At 38.1% G+C, this 26,889-nt stretch overlaps 1 protein-coding gene across 1 annotated transcript in view; it reads right to left on the reverse strand.

Moving 5' to 3' along the window:
• Nucleotides 1-26,465, reverse strand: part of pdgfc (platelet derived growth factor c) — a 46,722-nt gene extending 20,257 nt beyond the window's left edge. The window contains exon 1 of the mRNA XM_085360245.1: nucleotides 25,882-26,465. Within this exon, the coding sequence (XP_085216371.1) occupies nucleotides 25,882-26,059 (178 nt within the window). The 5' untranslated portion in view covers nucleotides 26,060-26,465. The remainder of the gene's footprint in view (nucleotides 1-25,881) is intronic.
• Nucleotides 26,466-26,889: the final 424 nt, after the last annotated feature.

Below are 26,889 nucleotides of genomic sequence, written 5' to 3' on the forward strand. Positions count from 1 at the left end.
GACTCGGACTTGATTTGTATATACTAGATGTGTGCATCTTTGTCATGTATTATAGCTTGCTTGGCTCACGTTTATAAAGCAACATGGGCATTACAAAAGAAAAGGGTTCTGATTGGTGAAGAAAGGCACACAGTCCTGAATGTATTTATCTATTTATTAGGTATAACTTGATTACATTTTGTTCTTCTCCACTTGCATCTGCTCTGATTCCATTTATCAGACAGAATATGCATATTAGAAAAGAAAAAAAAGACACTTTTAGGGAAAAAAAATTACTTCACATTGCAATTACCACTTTGATGTCTTCATTTCGGTTTGATTGTGTGCCAGGTGGGAAAAACTGAATGACTATATGCCAGATGCAAAGAAAAACAAGGCCCAGGCATGAATTCTCAATGAACAGGCTCTTTCATAACTATGTGAAGAGTATACCCTCAAGTACAAATTGTCTCATCCAACCAGGGCCAACTTTCAGGGTAGATCCTACTCCTTGCAAAACTGCACATGCAGTTCTTGCAAAAGCAGGCATTTCAACAAGCATTATTGAAATAAAAGTCTTATCTCCTGCATCAGGACTACACATGTTTATTAACAACAAGCTTCAAAATAAATAATTCAATCTTTAATTTTTAGACTATGGTTTATTTATCACATTGTGTGAGATTGATTCTTTTTCTATCCACTTGCTGAGTCAAGAGGAAATAAGGAGATAGCTTTCATGCTATTAAAGCTTTGTTTGCCATCATAATGACATCTTTTAATTACATCCCCATTACAGTGAGGTTCATTTTGTCCATTTGGTATTTTTAATTATTAATTTTATGTATTATAGACGAAAAACAACCCAACTCTATCTGGCCCTGACTAAAAAAGTAATTGCTTCTCCTTGTGAAATCATAAAATTAACTGTGATTAAGCAGCACATTTGGATAGTTGAGTTCAATTTCACTTGCCACACCCAAATCGGATTATTGCCAGACATGCTGAATCAAGAAAATACTTAAATGGAACCTGTCTTATAAAGTGAAGTAGGCTAAAAGATCTCAAAAAGCAACATAAATGCTATAATCTAAGAAAACAGCTGAGAAACAATCATTGACATTAGTCTGGAAAGCATTACAAGGAAGACTCCAGTGAAGCAGAGTGGAAGCCATTACCCACAAATTGGAATAGTGGTAAATAGCGAGGGGAATGGATAAGCGATTTAGTGATTCTGTTTCTATTATTGATATTATTTATCATTTCAAATCGATCAATATCAATTCTCAGTGGGTATCATTGGCTTCACTTTGAATCACCACCATCGCCAAAGCAGCATACCAAAGACATTACAGTCATGCAAATAAATTGCGTGGTCAAATGTTTATATATTTTGGAGGTGTTTCCCCTCTTTGTTGTGATCAATGTTGTGGTCATGACTCAAAAAAGTAATGTATTACACATTACACAGAAAAGATTTCTTAAATGAAGCACGTTACTTAATTACTCCCAGGAGAAATTAATTTGTTACACTACTCGTTACATTCCTCACATTTCTCTGTAAAAAGACCTGAAACGCATTGTCTCATGATTACCATTTAATGATATGAACCTATAGGCTATCGTCCCACACACCAACACAAATCCCTGTCCTAATGAAGACAAATATGATCTTTATCTAAGTATGCAAGTATAAACACAAACTCGACAATACAAAGAAAAGATGAAAACCAGCACAAAGGGACTTTAAAAGCAATCAGCCCTGTGATTTTACTTTAGAAACATGAACAAGTAGAAACAAAGGCTGCAGCCTGACCGCTCTGTTTGTTACCTGTTGAAGTTTAGGGTCTGGCTGTTGGGCTGGGGCTAGCTTAGTGTTAGCATGCTATCTATGCAACTGTTTGCAAAGAGTTGACATAATGTAATTGCTTCTGTCCAGATCTGTTTCCAATTTACCATTTTGCTCTTCTCCTTTTGTGCAATAAAAACAAAAGTAATGTCCATATCCACGCTGTAGACAGCGTTTATTTTCCTCCTCCAACAAATGAACTGAAATCAGTTGATTGTAGCACAAGTGCAAGTGGAACCAAGCTGACTAACAGTTCCAAGGGACTGAACTACTGAACTATTGAGATTCCCATCCCTATTGTGGTTAGTGTGGCTAAATTAAACCAAGAGCACATCAACAACTTATCCAGGAGGCCACAAAAGAAGCCAAAACAACATCTACACACTAACAGGCCCCACTTGTCTAACGTTAAAATTTGATGATCTGGTAATTTAAGTGCAAAAATGCAAAATATTGAAAAATTGTTAACAGAGAAAAAAATTTTTCTAGGTACTCTTTCCTAAAAATGATGAAATATGTTATCATAGGTATTCCAGACATCTTCATGGATGAAATCATAGTTAATCCAGAACGTCTGCAAACATCCTCTCTCATCCTTACACACCCATCACAAGTAACTGCAGAAGGTGGATGAACAATGTGTTCGCATTCCTCTTTGGTTCAGGTATTTTACCGTGAAGCTGAAGAATGAATTATCAGAGTGATTCTTCTTTGTGGATCTTTTATGCACTTGCATCAAAGCAGAGAGTCCTTAAAAGTGAGAGTACATCACCTGAGAACCAACATCTGATTAAAGTCGAATCCACATGGTAAAAAAACAACCTCCTTCTTTCATATAAACACTGTCTTTTCATGCTTTTTCCTTTTCAGCCTTCTCATTGATAGCCTCCCTCTGTAATTTATCCTCAGTGCACTGTAATATGCACAGACACGCTAACACTCAGGCCATGTTCTGGGTGTAACTTTGACTTGAAAATGACCTCACACTCAGGGTTAACCAATGTCATCTAATGATCAGAGATGTGGTCCCCTAGAGTGAATTACCTCAAACATGACTTTTCCTTGACCTACTTTTTTCTCTGTGAGTAAAGTAGAGTCAACTATTAAGGGAGGAAGTGACTCTGAATAAATAGGAGCCTATACACTGCAGCCATTGTGCTTTGTTCACACATTAGTGGGTGAACCATTCATGCTGCTAAACATTAACCTTTCCCCTGCCAAAGGAAAACTAAAATGCCCATACAGAAAACGATGATTGTGTGAACACTTAGATTAGTAGACACAAGGAAAGAAATATGAAAATAGTGAGATATATACTACTCTTATAACAGGATTTATAACACACATCTTAACAAATAATGGGGCCGTAACAGTTATACAGTAAAAGTGCTCAAAAGCTCCATGCACACACATATGCACCCATATACAAGCACACACTTGCATTTAAACCCAGATGCTTTATTAAATGAAATATAGCTTTAAGCTAAGATTAACTAATGATAATGGCTCCTTTGTCCAAGCTGCTGCATGTTTCTCATAAACAACCAGATGGAAGAATGAAAATCATTCATCCTGGCTTTTGTTAGGTTCACTAAATTCATCTTTCTTCACATTCTAAAATTACTGTATCTCATTAAATTAATCCTTAGCTTAGGAGTTTATCTGGCAGTAGTATTGCTTATAGTACAGTAGCAGACATAATTTTGGCCTAGCAAGCCGCTATTCAAACCTGAGAAAGCAATACATGTGTTTCTCATGTGGGGTTTTACATAAACAGTTTTAAAGGAAATACTGTTTTTTTTTTTTGCTGTTTTAACAGTTGATAAATTAACTGAATAAATTCACAATAAATCAGTATGAATGTATTTTCAGCACCTTAATTAAATGATTTTATAATTTTGACCAAAGCTGGTAAAAGATTGGCCCAATACTTTCTCAGCCTCGCATAGATCACAGATAACCACTCACAACAGCTATTTCCTGCCTGGTAATCGACAGCTGAGTCACTATGATACTAAATCCAAATTTCAGCTCTGTTACTTATTGATCAAAATGAATGAGGAGCCTCTGTGCAACAGAGCTGCAGCATTTTTGATGAAACTGTACCTAACAAAGAATTCCCTTCTTTTACTGCATGTGTTCCAGCTTCAGTGCAATCAGTCCAACATCTGTTGCTTATTAAATTAGTGCAGTGGTTACTACAGGTGCAGTAAATTCCCGACCTGCTTAAGATATTTATTGCATTTGGGTTTACAGTCAGCCAGCCAGAAAAAAGGAGCTGAAACATGCCACGAGAAACTTTCATACCATTAAAAAATAATTTGGCTCTGCGGAACCCTTTAATCTGCCAGACATAGCTTCTGCATGTTGGGCAGAAGAGGAAGCATAGCAGGTTTGAAAAGAATACCGCAAAAGTTGAAGAAACTTGCAGTTGCACCTTTTGTGTAAAAACAAAACATTTTTAAAACCACATTTGTAAATCTAGAATTAACAAAAGCAACAATTTCTAAAACCTGGAAGCTGAAACGTGATCTAAAAAGTTTGAACAGCTTTAAGATTTGTGTCATTATCTAGTGTTCTGCTAAATATGAAGCATGTTTGGATTCCCATTTTTGTTCTTCAGATAAAATAACATTTTAGTTTTGTGAAAAGGGCAGTTTTGCACAGGGTTCAATGCATTACTTTGCAAATCAAAAAGTATCGCTCACAGGTATTTGATGTGAATTAAGAGGGTAAGTAGCATAAATGTGCTGCTGATCAAATGCACGTGATTAACTGATCATCAGTAAGTATGACCACCTCTATAAATTCAGAGTTTTTAGTAGTTTGCTGATTTGGAGCATTCACACAACATTTTTACATAAACACCTGATCCCAACTGTAAAGCAGTGCAGGGGTGATCATTTAGACTTGTTTTTTTTTTCACTAATAGAAACAGAATCGCTTCAAGATTTGGGAACTTAAGGGAACTTTGCTTAGACGAAAACCTCACTGAAGTAAAGCAACATTATAAAGAAGAGTGGGCCCAAATTTCTCCACAAAGATATGAGATAATGTGTCAAGTGAAAGCTTTCTTTTTTTATATGACATTTTGACCCCTGATATACTCGGACAGGTTTCTCCCAAGAAGCTGGCTGTGGCTCAATATAGGGAAATATCTTCCAGGTATGTCATGTTTACAAGAGTAGGATGCATATGAAGCGCCTTGAGGCGACTTTTGTTGTGATGTTATATAAATAAAATTGAATTGAATTGAATTGAATTGAAGTCACAATAACTCTGACCTTTGATCTTTTGGATATGTCATCATATATCATACAAAGTTTTAAATGTGTTATTAAAAGTCACCTCAACAATTTATATAAGTGTAAAACATAAAAGAAACCAAAAAGAAAAACAAACAAAACAAAAACAGATTTCATTAATTAAGGGAAAAAAGCTAATTTAAAGTTTCTGCTCCTGTGTAAAAAAGTATTTGCCCCCTGCCTTTCAAATCATGAATTATCTGTGACTAACCACATTTTTTGCAAATCTGAGTTCAATTTCACAAAAACCCCCCCAAAAAAATCATAATCCCACAATTTAAAGAAACTTGAGAAAAGATGTCAGTCTGGAAAGGTGTACAAAGACATTTTTAAGGCTTTGGGACCACAGTGAGAGTCATCATCTACAAATTGAGAAAACTCAGTGTAATAGTGGCCAAATAGTGGCCAGCCCACCCAAATTACTCGAGGAGTTCATCAACGACTCATCCACGAGGTAACAAAAGAATCAAAACAACATCTCAAGAAATCCAAGAACTTGCTGCCGAGCTTGGTACAACTAGTTATTTGGTTTGGGGGGCAATTACTTTTTCAAATGGGGCCAAGTAGGTTTGGATCACTTTAAAATCATTTTAAAACTGCATTTTGCATTTACTCAGCTTATCATTGTTTGATATATACAATTGTAGATATCATCTATAAATATCATTGATGTTATTTATATTTTTAGCTGACATGGATGTCAAGTTAATGCAAGTTTGACTGACAGCCTAACTAGACTGAATAAGCACATCTATAAGTCCTTAGAATAGATCCCACTGCAGATACTTAATTGATAATTTTTATCATTTTTTAATAATATCTGAGAAAAAAGACAAAACAAAATCCCCTTTGGATCTACCTAGAAACGTACAAAAGACTATGGGTTTGTATGCTGAAAAGGGCAGTCTGTGTGATTCCAGGTGTAATTTACACGCTGATCCCAAAGGACACAAGAGGATAAGACAGTTTATTGGACTTGCAATGATTAATTTGGGAAACTTATAACATGCTACTCAGAAAATCTTTTTCCTTTCAATGTTTTTACACCAACAAAGGGAGGAAAGGATTTGCCAAACATATGCTCGCGTCCGTTTCACTTTTCAAACCTTTTAAGCATCCAGTTCTATCATTAGGGGAAAACTACTACCTGTAAAAACATTTTAAGTGAGGGAGTTATAGGTCAAAAGATATGGAATCAGTCCTTGCACTAAAGGCCTGAACCACATGGTTTTCTTGAGCGTTAATGTATTAATGTGATACTGTTGATCCCCTGCATTGAAACGTTCCTTTTTCATGAAACTACCTACATGGAAGTCAGAAAAGTCATGGTTGATGACCTCAGAGCATTTACCTTCTAGATTTGAATGAATGGTGGTCCTCCTTTAGCCACAAGATCAACTTGACTAAGAGGAGATGAACAACATCTGCTCACACCTGCTGTAGAACATTTAAAGATTATATCAGATGGCCCATTTCATACCAGGTCTGTGTCTACCTAAAACCCTAAATAGAAAGGATATTTAAATTTTCATTTACTACAATTAAAAGTAAAATTTGGTTCATGTTGTTTTCCTTGTATTATTTTAAGTAAATGATACAAAGCATGTGTTGCTATAAATTACTGGTATATGATTTGCTAAAAGCAGTGCACTGCAAAAATGAACAATTAAAATGTAAGCTTTACGCTAGTAAATGGTAAATGGCCTGTATTTGTGTATATATATATAGCGCTTTACTTAGTCCCTGTGGACCCCAAAGCGCTTTACACTACATTCAGTCATCCACACATTCACACACTGGTGATGGCAAGCTACATTGTAGCCACAGAGGCGAGGCTGCCGGACACTGGCGCCACCAGTAGGCAACAGGGGAAGTGTCTTGCCCAAGGACACACGACCGAGACTGTCAGAGCTGGGGGCTAGAACCGGCAACCTTCCGATTACAAGACGAACTGCCAACTCTTGAGCCACGATCGCCTCGATTTTTTTCATTAAGATGAAAAGGAAAATTCACAGTTCTGATTTTCTGGAAAAGTAAAACACATCAACTTTAAGAGTTAAAATTAGCATTACTGTGAGACTATAGTTGGTAGATAACAATTATTATACAAAGTAGTATCTCTCAGAATGCATAAAAATAGCCTATGCTAAAAAACACTAAAGTTATATTATTAAGTCCTCAAGCCACCGATGGCTGTGAAAGATATCCTTAGCGCAATGCACAGTGTTATCTGAGAAATGATTACAAATCGTGATAAGTTTTTCCAAAGCCACAGCTGCAGGCTGTTAATGACAGTGAATGCACAGGAGTGTGCAAGCTCATGTTATGACTGCACACCACTGGCAGACACACCAAACCTAAACTGAAGTCTTTCAACCCCTCAGGCTTTGGTCCCATCTAGCACTAGCCACCACACAACGGCCTCTCCTCAGATTACAATGCTTCCACACCCCTCAATGATTTCTTGGAGCCTCTAATTAGTGCACGCACTTGTGTTTGGCATTTAGAAAAAGAAAGATTGAGTGTCAGTGTTTCTGACCCTCTGGAATTCTGTGTCTGAGCCTGGATTTAGACATGATATCAGCATAAAAATCAGCCATTAAGTGAAGAATAAATTCACTCAACCTCATTATTGTTCTTTATCATTTATGAAGTCTGTAGTTACTCACTGTTGCCTAATTCAAACAGACAATTTCTAAATCATTCTAGTTTTGCACAAGTTACAACAGTGTACAAGCTTCTCTCTGTCTTAAAATTGCTGTCATGTGCTGCATTATACAACGATGCCCCTCATCAACCTGAATTTCCTTGTTAGCTGTCACGCACATAATTAATATCAAAGCTAATTATTGTAAAGAGGATGGACTGATAGTTGAAAAAAGAAAGAAAACAAAGCAGAGCTGTGAAATGTGAAACACTAGGAGACAGAAGTACCGTCCCCTTCTGGCTAAAGAAGAAGAAGAAAAAAAGGCAATGACAGATGAATTAGGTCTTTTTTAAACTTTGTTTCACAGCTGTGGATGGCAGCTTCAGGCTGCTTTGTAGTCACATCTGTGTGCTGGACAGCTGGATATTTGGAGAAAATTACAGTTTGATCTGTGACGAGCCAGATTGGAAGACAGCTTTGCTTTACCAGATCCAGACACTGCTATTAAGACTGATCAAAGATCCAGATTTTGCAATGAACATAGCTGAGAGATTTGAGACCTGACCATAACCCACCTTGGAGCTCCCTGGAGCTCTCCCCTGAGATAGAAACATTCAAATCAACAATGCAGGGCTTACAGGAGGTCAATAATGTTTTCAACTAATGATTTCTAAATTGTTCTGGGACCACACAAGTATGTTCTGGAATGTCAGGAAAGCTTAGGTTGCAACTTGGAGAGCAGCCAAAGTCAGACACTCAATGAGTTTGTCTTCACACATCTTCCTCCCTTGTCCCATTACTTTAATCTTATCTTAAATCAGAAAAATCCAAGTAACAGAGAACTCCCAGTGATCACTGTAATGTAAAAACTAAGAGCATTGCAGCTACTAAGCAATGATTATCTAAACACAACATCTGCCTTGAATTCCCAAAAAATAAACTTACAATTTACTTGGCAAACATAACCTCTAAGCAACCCTTTAAGAAGCTTGCAGCAACGCAAGAAAATCTGGGTAAAACCTCGAATGGTCTGATGGGATTTTTGCTGTAAGAGAAAAGCATTCAGTATAGAAATAGATAAACATACAGCTCAATTCAGTTCAGTATTGGCAATTTAAAGATAAATTCTTTGGTCTATGGCTCTGATTCCAAATACAGATCAGTTTCTTTAAGGAGCTTGTCGTGGATCTCTAATTACTGCCACCCGACCAAGCCTCTGTAACCTTTTGGTCCAGCTGTCGACAGAAGAGAGGCTGTAGCTCTGAACCTAGGGTAATGAAAATATACCCCTTTGAACCTCTATTTACCAAGGGAGGGTTTACTGAGCACAACTGCTCTTTTCCTGTGACATCCTGCTTTTTCTTCCAAACACAAGAACTGCAGAAAAGAAGCCTTGGGTTGTTGTGTACAGAATGTATACAAGATTCAAACTGATGAAACCGTGTTCAAAGCCATAGACGTTGGTTCTTCCTTTGTTGGTAATTCAGTCAACTATGTCCTTATGTCCCTTAATCAAATTCAAACTCACTTATTTTGTTGAACCTAAAAAAGAAAGAAAAGAAAACAGGAGGAAATGTATATCTTTCAGATGTGAGAGAATAGTGTCTGCACCCCAGAATACCAAGTTGCCAAGAGGCTGGATTTGCTAAACTAAACATGTTTGTACCTGGATCTTCAGAGTTGACATGAGTGGCAATTTCAGGATTAGAAAAAGGGGAAACTGATGTTTCTGAAGGGTGATGTTTGAAGGTAATTCAGTGACTTAAAGTATGCAAGTTAATTCTCCTTATGGGTCACTTTAATCAATTATATAAAGAAGTACAATGGAGTGTTGTCTGGTTTTAAGAAAAAACAATTTTCTTCAATTATCTAATTATCTTAAACATTAAATCTTTCTCTCATTATGTCATTAAGCCCTGTTACAAAATTACAAAATTTCACATTTCAGAGCATATTAAATACTACCACAGTTTATGTGAGATTAGAATAGAGACAGGCAGCTACATTCCAGCTCTGTGCAAGTTATTGCAAGAACAGAGATGGACATGTTTGCTGGTTAAGGGGAAATTTGGCACCTTGCACTGATTGATTTCAATGAAAAAGGGGAAGAGGGGGGGGGGGCTTCCTGGTGTAAGACATGGGCGTGTCACACTGCATGAATGAAATTAAATGCCAATTGAGTGTGAAAGTCAGGCTGCTGTCTTCTCCAATAGCTCTGATTAACTCATTAAGCACCAGATGAAGCTGGTGATTCAGTGACCTTTCATGCTTCACCTTAGCTGATTCTGAATGGCTAATTGCATACAAATCATTAAGTCACTTCCAAAAAAAAAAAACAAAAAAAAAAACAAACAAAAAAAAACAAAAAAAAAAACAAAAAAAAAACAAATCATTAAGTCAAACAATATCTCATTTAAAACAAGCTCACTCATTTATAAACACATCCAGTGATTATTTTATGGTGTCTCTCTGCGTAAATCATCACATTTTTTGTTGCGTAAGGTGAACTTTCTTAACTGGACTTCAGCACCTGAACTGCAAGTAAATCTTGCCTGACATTCTATAACATCTGCATCCTGCTACACAAATATAATACTACTCAATGGCTGAAATTTCCTGAGGAGCACTGTGATATCATCAAACTCACTGGACATAATTTTTATGAGCTCGTTTAGGAAACAGCTTTCGATATAACAAATAAATGGGAACTCTCACCACTTAGCTTCCAATTTTCCTCTACACAGGTCACTGAGTCTCAGATTGTCCACTGTTTCAGGACAATTTGAAGGCTGTCTGACTCTCCTGCTGCTCGTAAAAAGGCCTTTTAATCATCCGCATCTGTTTGCTTCCAAACATAACCTCACAGTTTGATGATTATTTTATCTTTAGAAACAATGAATATTCATGATGCTGCATTCAAGCAACAATAGCCACATAATTATCTCTGGAGATAAATGGATACAAAACAGATGTCTGTTCCTCTAACATAAGCGAATATGTGCATCTGAGTAAATACGTCAAGTAATGGAGGGGGTGGGGGCAAGGTATAGCCCAAGGAGGTTGCCAGTGTATTGTGGGGCCAACAGAAAGATATAGACCACTCATGGTCACAGTAACACCTATGGACAATTTACAATTGATGTCTTAGGGACTGTGGGGTTAACTTGGAGAACATGTAGAGAACCTATGGAAGCACAGGGAAAACACAGAAGAGCCCCAGCCAGCCAGGAACAGTCTTACTGTCAGGTAATGGTGCTAACCAATGCTATAGCCAAGGTACAGTAAACACCACATGTAGACCAAAACGTAGACATAACAATGAATCAAATTGTATCCTATATGACATGTATTAAAGCGTTTCTTATTTGTTCGCAGCTTATAAACTTCATTCAATTTTGACTGAAATTCTGGAGTGCTATGTGCAGTCATTGGTACTAAGCAGGAAACCTTATTGGTCAAAACCAAATCGATTCACTTACACCAATCACGCACATTTGCTTTGAATGTGACTGGCGGTCATGGTGGAAGACAAGAATGTTTGTTTTTCTACTGCATCAACAGAGTAAATATTAACTCAGTATACTTTGGAATACTCTTTTTCTGGTCTGACTGCAAATGAGTTTACCTTCATTTGTAGTTGCTAAAAAGTACCTATGAGTAATGAGTTTGCCTTTAATGAGTAACCAATTATTTTCTGCTTTGAAGCAACAAGTCCTGTTCGTTACTTGATCTCTTTTTAGGCTATTTAGGTAGACTAATTGAAGTCACTTTACAATAACAGTAAATGTTTGTGCTTTGACAGTATGATTCAGATGACTGAGAATTCAGATGATAACAAGCTTGTTATGTACCTAAAAACTACTGTACTAAATACTGCTCTAACAAAGCAAAACACACACATGCACCACACACACACACACAACCACTTACACAATAAGAAGTAAAAAAGTCTCCTACTAATTAGTTTGACTTTTGAGTCACCTGATCATCAGTCAGTTTGAACATGTTTTTTCAATAGTAGTTATCTAAATTTAAATGATGTAGGACCATGTGAGTGATCTTTTTTATTTTTAAAATCTTTGTTTTCACAAATTACTTGAGTTTTTGAATTCATACTTACGTTCAAACCTATCTTACAATACAATGACGAATGCAAATAGCATTTGACTGCAAATCCAGCTGCTCTCTGCCTATGTGATAACTGACAATATTTAATATATTTTCAGTTATATTTATAACAGAAACACTGGCAGCAGCAGAGTGGTTAAAACAAACGCTACACTGACACCAAGCATGCAAACACGTCCATAATCTGCCTGTGAAAACTGAACACTGAAAGCATCCAATACTGCAAACGTTGCCAAAAACAAGCCAACTCGGTGACCTGCTTAAATCTCCGCTAAAGCCTGTCAACAGGTGTGAAGGGAAACAAAGTGCTGAACAAACTTTGGCTGTCAAAGCACAAAATGAAAGATAGATTTTGACAAACGGAGTTGTGCATGAAAGATCTGCCTTGTCATTGGTGTCTCATTAGTTGCAGTAGTTCCGGGCCATTTTAATGCTGTCGTCTGTAAAAGTCCTAATTAGAGACAGCTGAAGAGATGAAAAATGTGAAGTAGGAGGAGGAGGAGAAGGAAAAAGGGGCACCTTTTCTTGTGAAAGACAGAGTTCTTACAGAGTCACTCTTTCTCACAGCATTATTCATTCATGAGGTGTCCTTCAAGCTGTTATCAAACAATCTTCCATGTGAAGAAGAAAATGGACTGTGGAAGTCTTGGAGAAATACAACTGGTGAGTAGTAGTGGGCATTCTCTTTCACTCCCAAGATGACCCTAGATACAGATATGTCTATATTTTATTCATTTAGTCTATTATTAGTCTATTATTAATCATTTTTGCACATTTTATTGTCACCTGCATTTTGAAATAAATGTGTGTCCTGGGTCTGCCACGGGGTCTCCAACTGGTTGAAAGTGGCCAAACTACCTCCTAAAGGAGGAATTCCAATCAAATACTTGACCAAAGTCAGCTAACCACCTATTGTTAAGCATTTTAGATGGGGGGGAAATACACCCTAAATTTACAATTATATGTTATGGGCTATATTATGAAGTTCTACCTGAACTTAGTTGACTCCAAGAATAAAAATAGGAGCCATAACAGGTGCCCTTTAACATTTTTTTACAGCACAAATGGGAACTAAATTTACAAGGGACAAAGCTACCAAGCTTGGATACACTGCTGAGGTTTAAGATCAGCCAAGACAAAAGATAAGACATAAAACATGCTAAACCTAGAAACTAAACAAAACTCAAAAAAATAAACAGCGTTTTTTGTCCTATTGAAATGTTCATTACCTGACGTGGCAGAGTGCCCGATTTATGTCATGTCAATGATCACCGGTGTGGAGATAAACTCAATCTTTCCGCTCAGTCTGTGAACACTATCTTTAACTTCATTTAAGGTTGAAGGCCTTTAATACACATAACGCTAGACATTTAAGACCTTTCAGGGGATTTATCGTCATTCTTGTTTCCACTTGTATCCAGATGTAACACAATTCCATGTCAACAACAACATTAAACACCTCTTAGTCACAGTGGATATTTTGACTTTCCAGTCACGGATCTGTCTAATACATTAATAAAGGCTCGTCTGACCCATGTATTGTGCATTCTGGCACAGCTTATTGGCACACATGTGCTTTTCCTGCTAATACAAGCCTGCTGTGAGAAATGCCACACCCAATGGTGTAGTTAAATGGCATAATACCTAGTAGTAAAACACATTATGCCCAGTACTTCCTAAATGACAATATTCTGCTTTAAAGGTGCCATAAATATTATCGCACCATTTCTATATTTCACATTTATAACAGTTCTAAATTTGTTGCCATCTTCTAATCGCACCATGGTCCCTGTGTGTAATTCCACATCATCGAGTTTCTCAAATGTTGTATGCCTCAAGTGATACTGAGCTATGCAACATCTGGGCACTTGAGCCCTTTATATTATGCCCATCTGCACCAAACACAACCACAATCACATTCCCTTTTAATCATTAAGTACAATCTGTTTAAAGCATTTAGCATGAAAACATGCTCAGAGAGCTCATCACAGTACTCATACTGCAACCTATTCAACATTAAACTAGAATTCATGTTCCAAAAAAAAGTGAAAGAAAGAAGTGTCAAGGGATCCCTTACTAACCTACTATAAGATTCCCTGTTGAATGAATAAAGCCCGCTCTTCCAGTAAGTTACTTTGTTTTTCCAGCTTTTTTTTCAGTGTACAAGGACAGCAGCCCTGCAACAAATTGCCACATTAACACAGTGTATCATATTCATCACAATTTTGTTCAGTACATTGTGAATGGAATACAAAAGGCCAAGTCAAGTGTCTGCATATCTCTTTACAATCTTTTGTAGAAAGGCTTTTAGTTAATCTTTGGCGCTTGTTGGTTCTTGCAGGAAATACAACCACATGTATCTTCACTGCATGTATAACAAGAAATAGATGTTAATTTATTGGCCCAACATGAAAACAAACAATATCAAATTTTGAACATTATTATAAGAAAATCCGTGGAAATTCTACTTCAGATGTCATCTTTGTGACGAGTAATATTATGTTCTGTCTTAATTTGTTCTCTGTTCCCAGTTCCAGCTTAATCAGGTGATTGACAAACAAATAATTCATGCTTTAAACTTGATCCTATATGATGATGTTGCGTCCAGTATTACATTCGACATTTGAAGAAGCTCCAAATTCCACAAGTAAAATTGCTTCCCTTTCGTATCCAACAAACTGTAAGTTCCTATGCCAAAGATTTACCTTGAACACAAAACACTTCCCAGCGCCACAGGATAACCCTGTACCCCAACATACTTGAGTAAAAGTAAAAGTCACTCATGTTTTGTTAAAAAGAAACTGCTGAAGGTCCTGTTCTGCATGCAGACATTGATACATGAACATGCTCACACACAGTTGGCAAATCATTCTGGTCAGTCATAAGACCTAATAGCTAATGTGTATTTTCATTCCAGCTGGACTGGAAATGAAACGGATACCCTCTCTTGGGGATCCAAGCGTAAGAACGCCGGGGGTGACTACATCCAGCATGCCCGAAAACCTATTTGTGCTTTGGGAAAAGCCATACATTCTCAAAATAGTACGTGTGATTAGGTTACCGACTCTGTATGGCACTGGCATAGCATCGTATATCACATCTCACCATGTGCTAGATGACATAATCCGACCAGCATGAGACGGCAGTGTACCAGTGATTACTGGGACAGGTGTGCTTTTTATTTTACCCCCTTAAATGCATTAGAGATGGGATATTTCACATCTCCCTTTAATAGCTTCTGGTTCTTTTCTCACTCTCCTCCAGTGGCACATAAACAAGAAATAAAGGCCATTTAATTTCCATTGGAATTTGTTTAGTGACTGAAAACTGAAAGCAAAAAAAATAACTTCATATATACTCAGAATATTGAATCATGTTGTACATATCCAGTTACCTCCATAAGCAACACATGAAAAGATAAAGTTCACTGATATGCTAAATAGTTCAGCTATGCATGCATGAGCTCTGGCAAGCCAAAAACAGCCCAAAGACCTTGACCTGATGCACACCATGCTGCAAGGGATAAAATATTAATCTAAAAAGTATTTACTTTAGTATTGATTCTTGTAGATTGTAATCGATCAGGTAAAAAATGTCCCTGAACGGTAGAGCAGTTCAAGTAGTCCCACGCAGATGTATTTTTTCCTGGTCAGATTGGTGCACAAGTTGATTAAACACAAAGGAAACTGCCAAGTCTCTACTGAACGAAAACAAGAAGATACCCACTATAAGCTGTAGTTTGTATTGCAAGGCATTACACGCACTGTAATGAAAATATTTAATTACAGAAGCCTGGAAATATATGCCAACAATGCACCTGACAAACAGTCCACATTTACACGACACTGCACAGCTTTTTCTATGTTTGGACTTGGGTTGTAGTATACTGCACAGCTTTGTTATAAGTTCATAAAATATACTGCATGCTTTTAAAGTTGTTTTACTGATTAAATGAAACATACAGGCTTGTTTATGCCCAATCCAATGAAAATGTATTCTTTCCAAATGGGTGCTGTAAATACAGATTTCGCTTTTTATATTTAAAATTATGTTTTTAAGTTAGTAAAATGCTACCATTATATACAGATCATTGGCTTATTCTCATAAACTGCCAAAACTACACATTAAGCACTGATCTGTCTAATATATATTCTGAGCTGTATGAGGGTGTTCACACATCGCTAACTCTTGCTGCCTCTTTCTAAAATTAGCATGCTTAATGATGGTGCTTGATAACCATGAAATATCTCTGCTGCATCAGATGAACCTAGTCTCAGTTTCACACATGATGAACCCTTCTCATCATAATGAAGAGGAAGGGGGACAGCTGGGATTATTTGTGCCACAGTGTTGGGTCTTCATGCTACAATCCCTGATTCATGGCTCAACTGTTTACTTTCCTCTAAGATATATGCCCCATTTTGGCATGGATCTTAGACTTAGCAATGTCCTAAAACAGAGCAACTTTTCACAAATAGCTGCAGTTTAAAAAAAAAAGTTTTAGAAGCTCTAGATGTTTAGATTCTTGGCCACCATGAAACTGCACTAAAAAAACATGCGAAGAGTCCCAAATTTCTTCTGAAGCATGACAATCACTCCAAGTAGAGCCAGACTCATAAAGATCTATCATCAGTGAGACGCTCCCATAAATCCCTGATCTCAGTTTCATCAAGTCAGTCCAACAGAAGCAACTCACCCAGCCTAAACCAACAGAAAACCTCCAAGTTCTTCAAATTGCCTGGAGAAATTTACTCATTAAGTGCCATTAAGACCACAGAACCAGATAAAGCCCTTTAAAGGACTACTTTTGAACCCATCCTATCTATGTTATTAAACAGTTATTATGGTATTACATCTGGTTAACATTAGACATTAGAGATAAGTAAGGATGATTGTGTAAGAAAACAGTTCCAGAAGTTCCACCTTATCTACATTAGTTTAGAGCTTTTATTTTCCTTAGTAACTACCAGATAGATAGATAGATAGATAGATAGATAGATAGATAGATAGATAGATAGATAGATAGACAGATGGTGAATCTGAAGAGTCAAAACAGGACAGTGAAATACCTCTGTGATAGAAGGTGATGACATCTGCCACGTTATGCAGACATGCCAGAGACGGTAACCAAGGTCAACTCATCTCACTGCCAAGATATTTAGTCAAGGCTGGAATTCCAGTTACCGTAAGAAAACCAATACTCACAGGACAACTGAGGTCTGTGTTAAAACAGTGCCACATTGGCCAGGTTTCAAACTTCACAGCCTCAAGATGATCTAAATATTTTATCAATGGAACCTCCTGTTTTAGAGGGAATCTGTTTTGTTACAACAAGAACGACACTGATTCTTGTCAGACTTTGATCGAACAATTTTTTAGAGCCCCCCCCCTTTAAACATTTCTATCATAGTTTTTATATTACAAGGCTTCAGAGATAAGTGCAATTTCTTACCTTGACATGTTTTGTTTTCAGAGCTAAATGTACCTAAATTACGACTGTGCAACTCAAATTCTTATGCAGCCCATATTAAAGATTGTCAAAGTGAAATACACTCAACAAAAATATAAACGCAACACCTTTGTTACTGCTCCCATTCCCCATGGGATGGACGTAGAGACCTAAAATTCATTCCAGATACACAATATAACCATCCCTCCCAAACAGTGGTCACAAATCAGTCCAAATGTGTGGTAGTGGGCACATCTGCTATATTGAGATAATCCATCCCACCTCACAGGTGTGCCACATCAGGATGCTGATCTGACATCATGAGTAGTGCACAGGTGTACCTCAGACTGCCCACAACAAAAGGCCACCCTGGAATGTGCAGTTTTGTCTCACAGCAAAATGCCACAGATGCCACAAGCAATGAGGGAGCGTGCAATTGGCATGCCGACAGCAGGAATGTCAACCAGATCTGTCGCCCGTGCATTGAATGTTCATTTCTCAACCATAAGCCGTCTCCACAGGCGTTTCAGAGAATATGGCAGCACATCCAACCGGCCTCACAACCGCAGACCTCGTGTAACCACACCAGCCCAGGACCTCCACATCCAGCAGGTTCACCTCCAAGATCGTCTGAGACCAGCCACCCAGACAGCTGCTGGAACAATTGGTTTGCACAACCAAACAATTTCTGCACAAACTGTCAGAAACCGTCTCAGGGACGCTCAACTGCATGCCCGTCGTCCTCATCGGGGTCTTGACCTGACTCCAGCTCGTCGCCGTAACAGACTTGTGTGGGCAAATGCTCACATTCGATGGCGTCTGGCACGTTGGAGAGGTGTGCGCTTCACGGATGAATCATGGTTCACATTGTTCAGGGCAGATGGCAGCTGAGAATGTCCCAGTTCTTGCATGGCCAGCATACTCACCGGACATGTCACCCATTGAGCATGTTCGGGATGTGCTTGACCGGCGTATACGACAGCGTGTACCAGTTCCCACGAATATCCAACAACCTCGCACAGCCATTGAAGTGGAGTGGACCAACATTCCACAGGCCACAATTGACAATCTGATAGACTCCATGCGACGATGTGTTGCACTGCATGAGGCAAATGGTGGTCACACCAGATACTGACCGGTTCTGGGTCCCCAGACCCCCAATAGCGCAAAAAACTGCACATTCCAGGGTGGCCTTTTGTTGTGGGCAGTCTGAGGTACACCTGTGCACTACTCATGATGTCAGATCAGCATCCTGATGTGGCACACCTGTGAGGTGGGATGGATTATCTCAATATAGCAGATGTGCCCACTACCACACATTTGGACTGATTTGTGACCACTGTTTGGGAGGGATGGTTATATTGTGTATCTGGAATGAATTTTAGGTCTCTACGTCCATCCCATGGGGAATGGGAGCAGTAACAAAGGTGTTGCGTTTATATTTTTGTTGAGTGTATATACAACCATGGAAATGTGATATAAACAATAGAGGGGATAGATTACTTTGATTGGAGTGACAAATTACCTAAATGAAAATGAAATGCAATTTACATTGTGATGGTCATGTGTTAATGCAGGCCTTTGTCTCATCCAATGGTGCAATAAAAATAAGCATATCTTGCTCTATGGATGCATTTTTCTCCAAAAGAAGTAATAATATAAATCAGTAACCATTTTTTCCAGTAAGAAAATGCAAATTCTGTTTTGAACACCATGTTAATTTACAGAGAATAGCTGGTATTTGCTGTGATAAGTAACTTTTACTTTAGCCAGATATACTGAACTAGTCCGACACTTCATCAGACTATGAGAATAAGCACACTCTGGAAAACATGCATTTAAACCAGAATTTCTCCTTTTCTTTTTGCTTTGTTTTATTCATCCTGCTTCATGTGTAACTGCTTTGTTCTGTGCCAGCTAGTCATGCTGTAGCTACTTGAGTTATTGTGCCAAAGCAGCTGATAACATTTACCAAGTCCTTCCATTTAGGGAGCTAAATTGCTTTTCGATTTAAGTAATTTCATTTTGCTGATAAGGAAAAAAAAACATGATAGAAAAGTTATCTGTATTTATTTTGCTTGTGGAGTATAATATAACATTTTTAACAATGTGAGTGAAATGGCAGCTTTCAGAACAACTATTCACCAGGAAACACTGACAAAGCTGAACATTTGAAATGATATTGCTTGCTCTCAATTCTTATCTGGAAGCTGGTAATATTTCAGAAAGTGGATTTCTTATTTGAGGGCAGCAGACAGAGACAGGACAATGAGCCTGCTACAGACATTGAGCTGATAAGAAACTGTGAGCAAAGAAACACAGCAAGAAAATATATTATTTTACAACAATATTTATCCTTTTACAGCATGAAAATGAATGTGTTTCCTCACTAACATCCAGATTTTTCACTTTCAAATGCACCAGAGTACATAAAGTGGACCTACTGAACGTCTAAATCTATTCAAACTTAAGCGACTTACTCCATGCCTACTAAGATGAAGATGTACTGTGTTCACATTTCCAAAAACAGATTTTATGAAAGACTTAACCAACCCTTTAGTTTTCAGGTTCTTTCATGCATTCTGTCTTCATGAAGGAATTTGAAAAAGATCCTCTTTGGGATGAAAACAGTCCATTTGAAAATGTTAAACACATGTTTTAGGAAATGTGGATACGTTTTAGCCAATGTAAAACTGACAACTCTAATACACGTTACAGGCACCTATTCATGTTGACACTTGAAGTTACTTAACTTTAAAAAAAGAGGGCAGTCTTACAATTTTGCAATACAGCGGAAAAGTAAATCTTAACACAAAATTCAGTACTTTCAGCTGCATCCCATGATGACTTGGATCCAATTTTATAGAAGATTACCTTTGTGCTTCCATGTATCTCTCAGTGATACTTAAAATAATGCTGAATAGTAGGAATTGCTGCTGTTGACCAAACTACTGAATGTCTTTTACATGGGGAGTAATGAATGAATAACTGTGGGATGTTTTGAAAAAACTGCTCATTTTTTCCTTTTATTCTATTATCAGTTAGACATTAATTAGTTAGTACTATCGTTGAAATCATTAGATAGAAAGAAAAGGTTGTTTCCATGTACACAGAAAATCAGATTTTGTTAAGAGACCAAGTTGTTCCCTCAAAGATCAACTCGTTGTTACTTCCTACTTGTTACATACTGTTGCTATTTCAAGAATTTGTTCTCATCATATTGTAATGCAGTGGATGATCCCTTACTATTGTGCCTCAAAAGGAAGAAACAAGCAATAATAAAAGCCCAAAAGGTAGGAGGCAAGTTGAAAGGCTCATAGCATAATCACAGTGCTTTAAATCAGAAGACAGGAATTCAAGTCCCAGCTTGGATTGCTATTATTATCTCTTCAGTTTGCTTTTTGTATATGATTTTTTTTCAACTTTGTCTTTTCTGTGAATTTTCTTTTAGATTTAAGCACCCACACTGTGTGTTTAGTTTTATAAAAACACTATTGTTTGTATTAAACCATAACCTTTCACGTTAACCACCAAAACAAAGTTCCGCCATATCCAACAGGTTTGTCCATCATTTCCTTGCAGCACAAGCAGAGCATTTTCTTGCAATCCATTTAATGGAAGTGAATCCATTTAATATGCTGAGGGACGATTGAACTTTATAGCACCACGATGCATGATGAAAAATGCATGAAAAAGACTAGCCAGTGCAATGCAATTTGAAGCCTTTGGGGTGGAGAACAGGTTGCAGTGACTGGTTGAAGTCAAAGCTAAGCTAAAAGGAAAATGACAGTTAACAGGTTGGGAGAAGCAAATCTTCAAATAAAGTCAAATTATGTGTGTAAAACTGACACAAAAACATTATGTGGTTCACTATTTTACTGTTTCTTGATGTGCTGCTGCAAAGAGGCAATGAAAGTGATTAGTATTTTTTGGAGAACGAGGTTTCAGTCCCCTTGTTCTCCAAAGAGGGGATGCACATCCCTTGACGTTTACATCAGGAAGACATCTGGTGCAAAAACCTCCCAAATCAAATTTGTGGAACTACCCACTGTGGTGACCCCTTATGAATAAGGAGCAGTGGAAAGTAGCTTTAAGGTATTAGTCCCCTTCCCCCTCATGCATTTTGTTTGTATAACAAAATGGTCTTCATTATACCACTGGCAGCCAAAGCATTGTGTGCAGTGAAGAAAAATTCACAAACACCGAGCCAAGAAAAGACAGAATAGGTTTCTATAGATACTATTTTTCCTCACTAGAGCTTAAACCTATGACCCAGAGCCCCCGGAAAGCCTCTTGAGGTGGTGGGAGAGACGGTGCACTGGCTGCCTGAAATGACAAACAGCAGGCAGGCGGTGGCATGCTTTGCTTGCCAAATACAGCACTCCATGTTCAAATAGTGCTGACAGGAAAAACATAGACACTTTTATCCAGGGTCCCCCACTCTGGAGTGAGATGTTGAGGGGAAAATTTCCTCTTTCCAGAAGATATAGACCTGCTTGTATCCAGTGGTTTCTACTGCTACTGTTGTGGAAAATTCACATAAGTGCATTTTTCTTTCTCTTACTAACACTAAATGGTTATTCAGAAGCTGGTGTATTTAGTGACTTCCATATTAGACAGGGAAAAGAAGCCAAACTCGTTTTTATAAATGAAAAAAATCCATCACGTTCAGTCAGCAAATAAAAACCCTGATAAACCTCCTTATAATTGTGTTTTTCATCTCACTATAGTGATCTCCTTGGTGTAACGTCTGCCCTCTATGCTTCCCACTGAGTTTATTGAACATTCAAGCCATCCATTTTCTTTGATGGTTTTAATTCAGACAAGCATACCAGCTGCTATTCCACTGCCCAATACAATGATTAACTGCATAGTGCTGCATTCATTCATTCAAGCATATCCATCAAAGCACGGATCCCCCTAAGTGGAAACAAGCTTTCCCAGGGTCAGGAAACATCTAACCTGTATAAAAGAATGAGTTGAAATTCCAAGGCAGGCACATTTTGTTTGACTGGTTTCAGAGTCATAGTTGTAATTTCATATTTGAACCCAGAGCTAAGCACTATGGAAACCACTTAAAATAACATGGTGGATACATGAATGCCAGCTGGTCACATTTAGTAGAAGAGGCTTGACCCATTACAAATGACTATGTTTGGTCTTGACAGGGCAGATTTTGTAACAGTGGGCTGAGAACAAAACAAAAACAAAGACATTATACTTCTTCTTAACTTTAACAATTACACAATACGCATACTGTACAATATGATATGAGATGGCATAATAGTATCATAATTTGTATGAAATGCTTGTTTCACCATAAAGAGTGGGACAGTGATTTTATATTAGGTTTTTATGTTTTTACTATATTTTCATTGTGTCAGCTGTTTAAAATGATTTCAACTTTAGACAGAGAAAGATACAAATTTAAAGCTCTGTCATGAACACCTGCTCCACCGAGTACAATTAAAGTTTTTAGATGCATTAATCCTTGAATAAAAGTTGACCCAAAGTCAAAAAGTGCTTTCACTCAGCCAGATAAACTAAACTTAATTTAGTTTCAGTATAAACGTTTCAGCTCTATGATGAAATATTTCTTACAAAAATGCTTCTTAGGAGTTGCAATTTACTTCTTGCCGTAAGTGATTTTGTACACAGGCTAAGATCTTTGACTCTTTATTAAATTACCAAGTATTTCTCAAGGCAGTTGGTAATCTTTTAAATACTGTGGCTAGGCAAGCCTTAGAAGTACTTTAGCTGTCAATCACTTAAATGAATAGGATTTTGCCGGCAACCAAAAGGACTCCTCCTCCTTTGCTACTCTACAAATATGCTATTAACAGCTGTTCTCAGCTATCGGAGAATAAACAAATATTGTATTCTATGTTACACCTGAAAAAGTCACGATTCATACGAGGCCACCCAGTATGTTCCCGGTGCAAATGTCTTGTTTGTCTACATCGTAATCATAATCCACTGAATGTATAATGCTCCTCTGTCCTCCATCTATGTATAAGTGGTACACTGCATATGTTCCCCATAGGCCGTTGATCCTTATGACCCCAGTCCTCCCTCTAATCTCTTAATCTTTAGCGGAACAGCAGCCTCTGTGATCATTGGCAGGTCTAGTGTGGTGCATACCTTCCTCCAGTGGTGCTCGGGGGGTTATGTGGGAATATCACAGGTAATCCGCATCTCCTACAAATATCTGTTGCTGGATTTTTCTGAAAATATCTGGCTCTCTGCTTATGGGTGGCCTTGGCAAAAAAAAACATGGCCTTCTACGGGAAAGAGAAGGCAAACCACTTATCTCGGAGAAGTGATATAAGAGGTGCCCCTGAGATGACCTGTGTGATCGGGAAGCTGAGATGGAGCTTTAGCTGGGTTTGCAGTGTTGACAACTGGTATCAGGCCATCACTGCATAATGAAACAAGCTTATAGGCTATTAAATAATAAGTCAATCAGTGCTACATCATAGTATACAGACTGTGAATCATGTTGTTTCATCACAAATCAAAATCCTGTCTCATATAAAATGTGTTTTATGATGATATAAACTTTTGATTTCCTCTTGCAAATGCTTGAGAATGAAAGTAATACTCGCTGGATCCGATCCTCTGATGTTATTTGCTTCATTCCACAGAGGTAGGCTGTTTTTGCCTTTCTGGCAAAAACAGGACAACATTGTTGTTTCTAACTTTTTCAGAAACAGCAATGTTGTTTTACCTTTAATAAAACAATATGTTGAAGACCAAAGGCTGGGGTAGCGCTTGAGCTAGATTGATACATGTACTTTCCTTCAGCGCTATTTCATTTTCAAAACCTTACACTACACAGCTTCTTTGTAGTGCCTGGAGAAGTCATTTTTAGCAGTGTTTCCTCTTAATAACCATGAAACCCTATAGTCATGTGGCAAACACATAAAAATGACATGCACAACACTGTAACATTATTCTCACCAGTGGAGCAAAGAAATGTTGACGTTATTTATTACCCCAAAACACAGAGTTTTGATTTTAGAGTTCATTTTGAGAGTTTTTGTCCAAATCATTCATTGTGACAGATGGTTACTCTGCACAGCTCTGGCTCTCAATGGGAGATGGTGCCCTCTGATATCTTATGGAGTCATCAGCAGCCGCTTGCCAAGTTTAATACGACTGGGGACCGTAACTCTCCAGGCAACTACTACTAAACATGCCAGACAGGTCTGGCTTCTCCCCTCCGTCAGATCGATATCAAATTGTCTCACAGAGCATCTGCAATCAAGCACAGCAGAATAGAGCACTCAGACACTCCAGTCAAAGGTTACAGACGGTCTGGCCAGCTTTGCCCTCAGCCAAAGTGTGACCGCCTTTTTAAAGAGTTCCTTGACAGTTTAACATCTCCCCCACCACACTTCCCCTCCACCTCCTTCATCACTCTCCCTGCCCTCCCTCCCTCCTCTCTGTTGTTTTCCTTTCTCAGCCGTCCTGATTAAACCTGGATATCCCACCAGGAGGCTCTGATTTCCCAACCCTGACTGTTACTGTAGTGAAGTCAGAGCTGCATGCCCTCACACAAGTCGAGTCAAACCTACTGGTTACTGAAGATCAAGAAATGTATGAAGATTAACCATATCTACAAGATATAGGTACTTTAAGCTATGTGATACATAGTCTGCTTCTATGTCACGACTTGTTATGTGCTTCACATAAGCAAAATAATAATCAAACATCACATTTTAGGACTCCTGACTAAAAGGCTCACATGCACAGGATCGGTCACACATAAACTATTCTATGGCAAGCTTTTTGGACTTACATTTCTTGTACCAGCATGTCTTGGCTTCTTTTGTAATTCTTATAAACCTTTGTCATTCATATGCAGGACATATAAAGTTTGTTATGAAGAGATAATGTCAGCACTGGGAATATAAGGGATCAAGATATAAAACTTAAAATAAGCCAAAACTAATAATCATAATACACAATCTTAAGTATTAAATTAAGATTTGAAAGATGCTTACAACAACAAAGAACAACAAAGACTGTCAAATTCCCCATGATGGCAAAACAATCACTGGAGGCTAATTATTTACTTACTTAGCTAAACACAGTTATACTCTTGTCATTAGCATGGAAATAAAATTAAACAGGGAAAAATGGGGGGAAGGATTTCAGAATTAGTGAAGTTCATTGGAGTCATTTCACATGAGCCCCAAATTACATCGCCCTGAGTGACTGCTCCTGAATGAATGGAGCCTTTTTTTATGATCACAAGAAAAACTTCTCCCGAGGGGCAAGGAATTTCAGAAGGGTTTCTCCTTTTAAGCATACGGGGTACGCTTTAAAGGTAAAGGGTAATACTGCATTTCCTATCCTGGATAATACTGGTTGAACTAAATAAAATGCTTCTATTCATTCAAAAGATGTACTTTTTGAAAGGAATGTCTTTAAGCCCAGTAAGAATGAGCATCTAGGTTGTGTGAGCAATCATTCAAAAGTTTGAACTTTTAAGAATGAACTAGAATGCATCGAAACTCACCGTTTTGCTCCTTTACGCTTGGTAGGGGAAATTTGCTGACATGACTTGATTCAGCTTCCGAGCCATATTGTTGGAGAAGCGATGCAAGAAGGAATATTAATGGAAGGATCATTTGGATGAGTGGTAGCCGGCGATCACAAAGCGCTGTAGACGGGACGGTTTGTATCACCACACACATGCGTCGTTTACAGGGCACCAGTGCTGTTTCGGACACATTTGGAGAGGATAAGCGCAGAGTAAAATCCACTTAATTTTAAGCATCAGTCCTTCGGAGGAAAGTTCGGGAACAAAATTTTAACTTGAGAAGTTAGAACGACTCCTCTGCGGAGGTTCCGAACCTGCCGCTGCTGCGCAGAGCAAATGCGCACCTGTTGGTTCAATGGGAAGTTGAGCAAAGTTTAGTTTTATGTTGCTATAATCCCGGTATTAGTTATAAAAAACACCCTTATGCACGCATATAATCTACGCGACGAGAACATTAGAAAGACACAGTCGCATTTTGGGGAAAGCGCGCGTCCACGGTGCGTTCTTCACTCCGTCTGATAAATCCCTGCAGATCTTTACGCATTACAGCAAAGGCTCACACACAGAGACAGCGAGAGAGTGAAGCAACTTGATACAGCCTGTACTTTGAAACCATTCGCAACACCGAGACGTTTTCTGTTTTCTGGCGCGGTCTAGAGTCATAACTTGGAGCCTGAGATAAAATATCGCTGCGCGCCCGGGGTTGGCTTTTTGGAGACTGGCAACTGACGCACAACAGGTGTTATACATAAAGTACAACTTCTCAGCGGAGGAAACTCCCAGGATGTTAACTATTCAGTTGCTGCCTGGTTTAACGAGGTGTTTCACTCCCTTACGGGTCCGTTTTATGTTTTGTTTTTGTTTTGTTTGTTTGATGGTTGCGCACTTTTCAAATAATTTCTAGCCAAAAGTTTCAGCCTCCCGAGATCACACAGTCTGTTGTTAAGGATAAGGTTTACATAAGCGGTAATACTTTTGGAAATA

The sequence above is a fragment of the Diplotaxodon limnothrissa genome, linkage group LG2, assembly GCF_057381915.1.
Source record: "Diplotaxodon limnothrissa isolate DT_005_m linkage group LG2, D_limnothrissa_male_GT1.1, whole genome shotgun sequence".
NCBI classification, from domain to species: Eukaryota; Metazoa; Chordata; class Actinopteri; order Cichliformes; family Cichlidae; genus Diplotaxodon; species Diplotaxodon limnothrissa.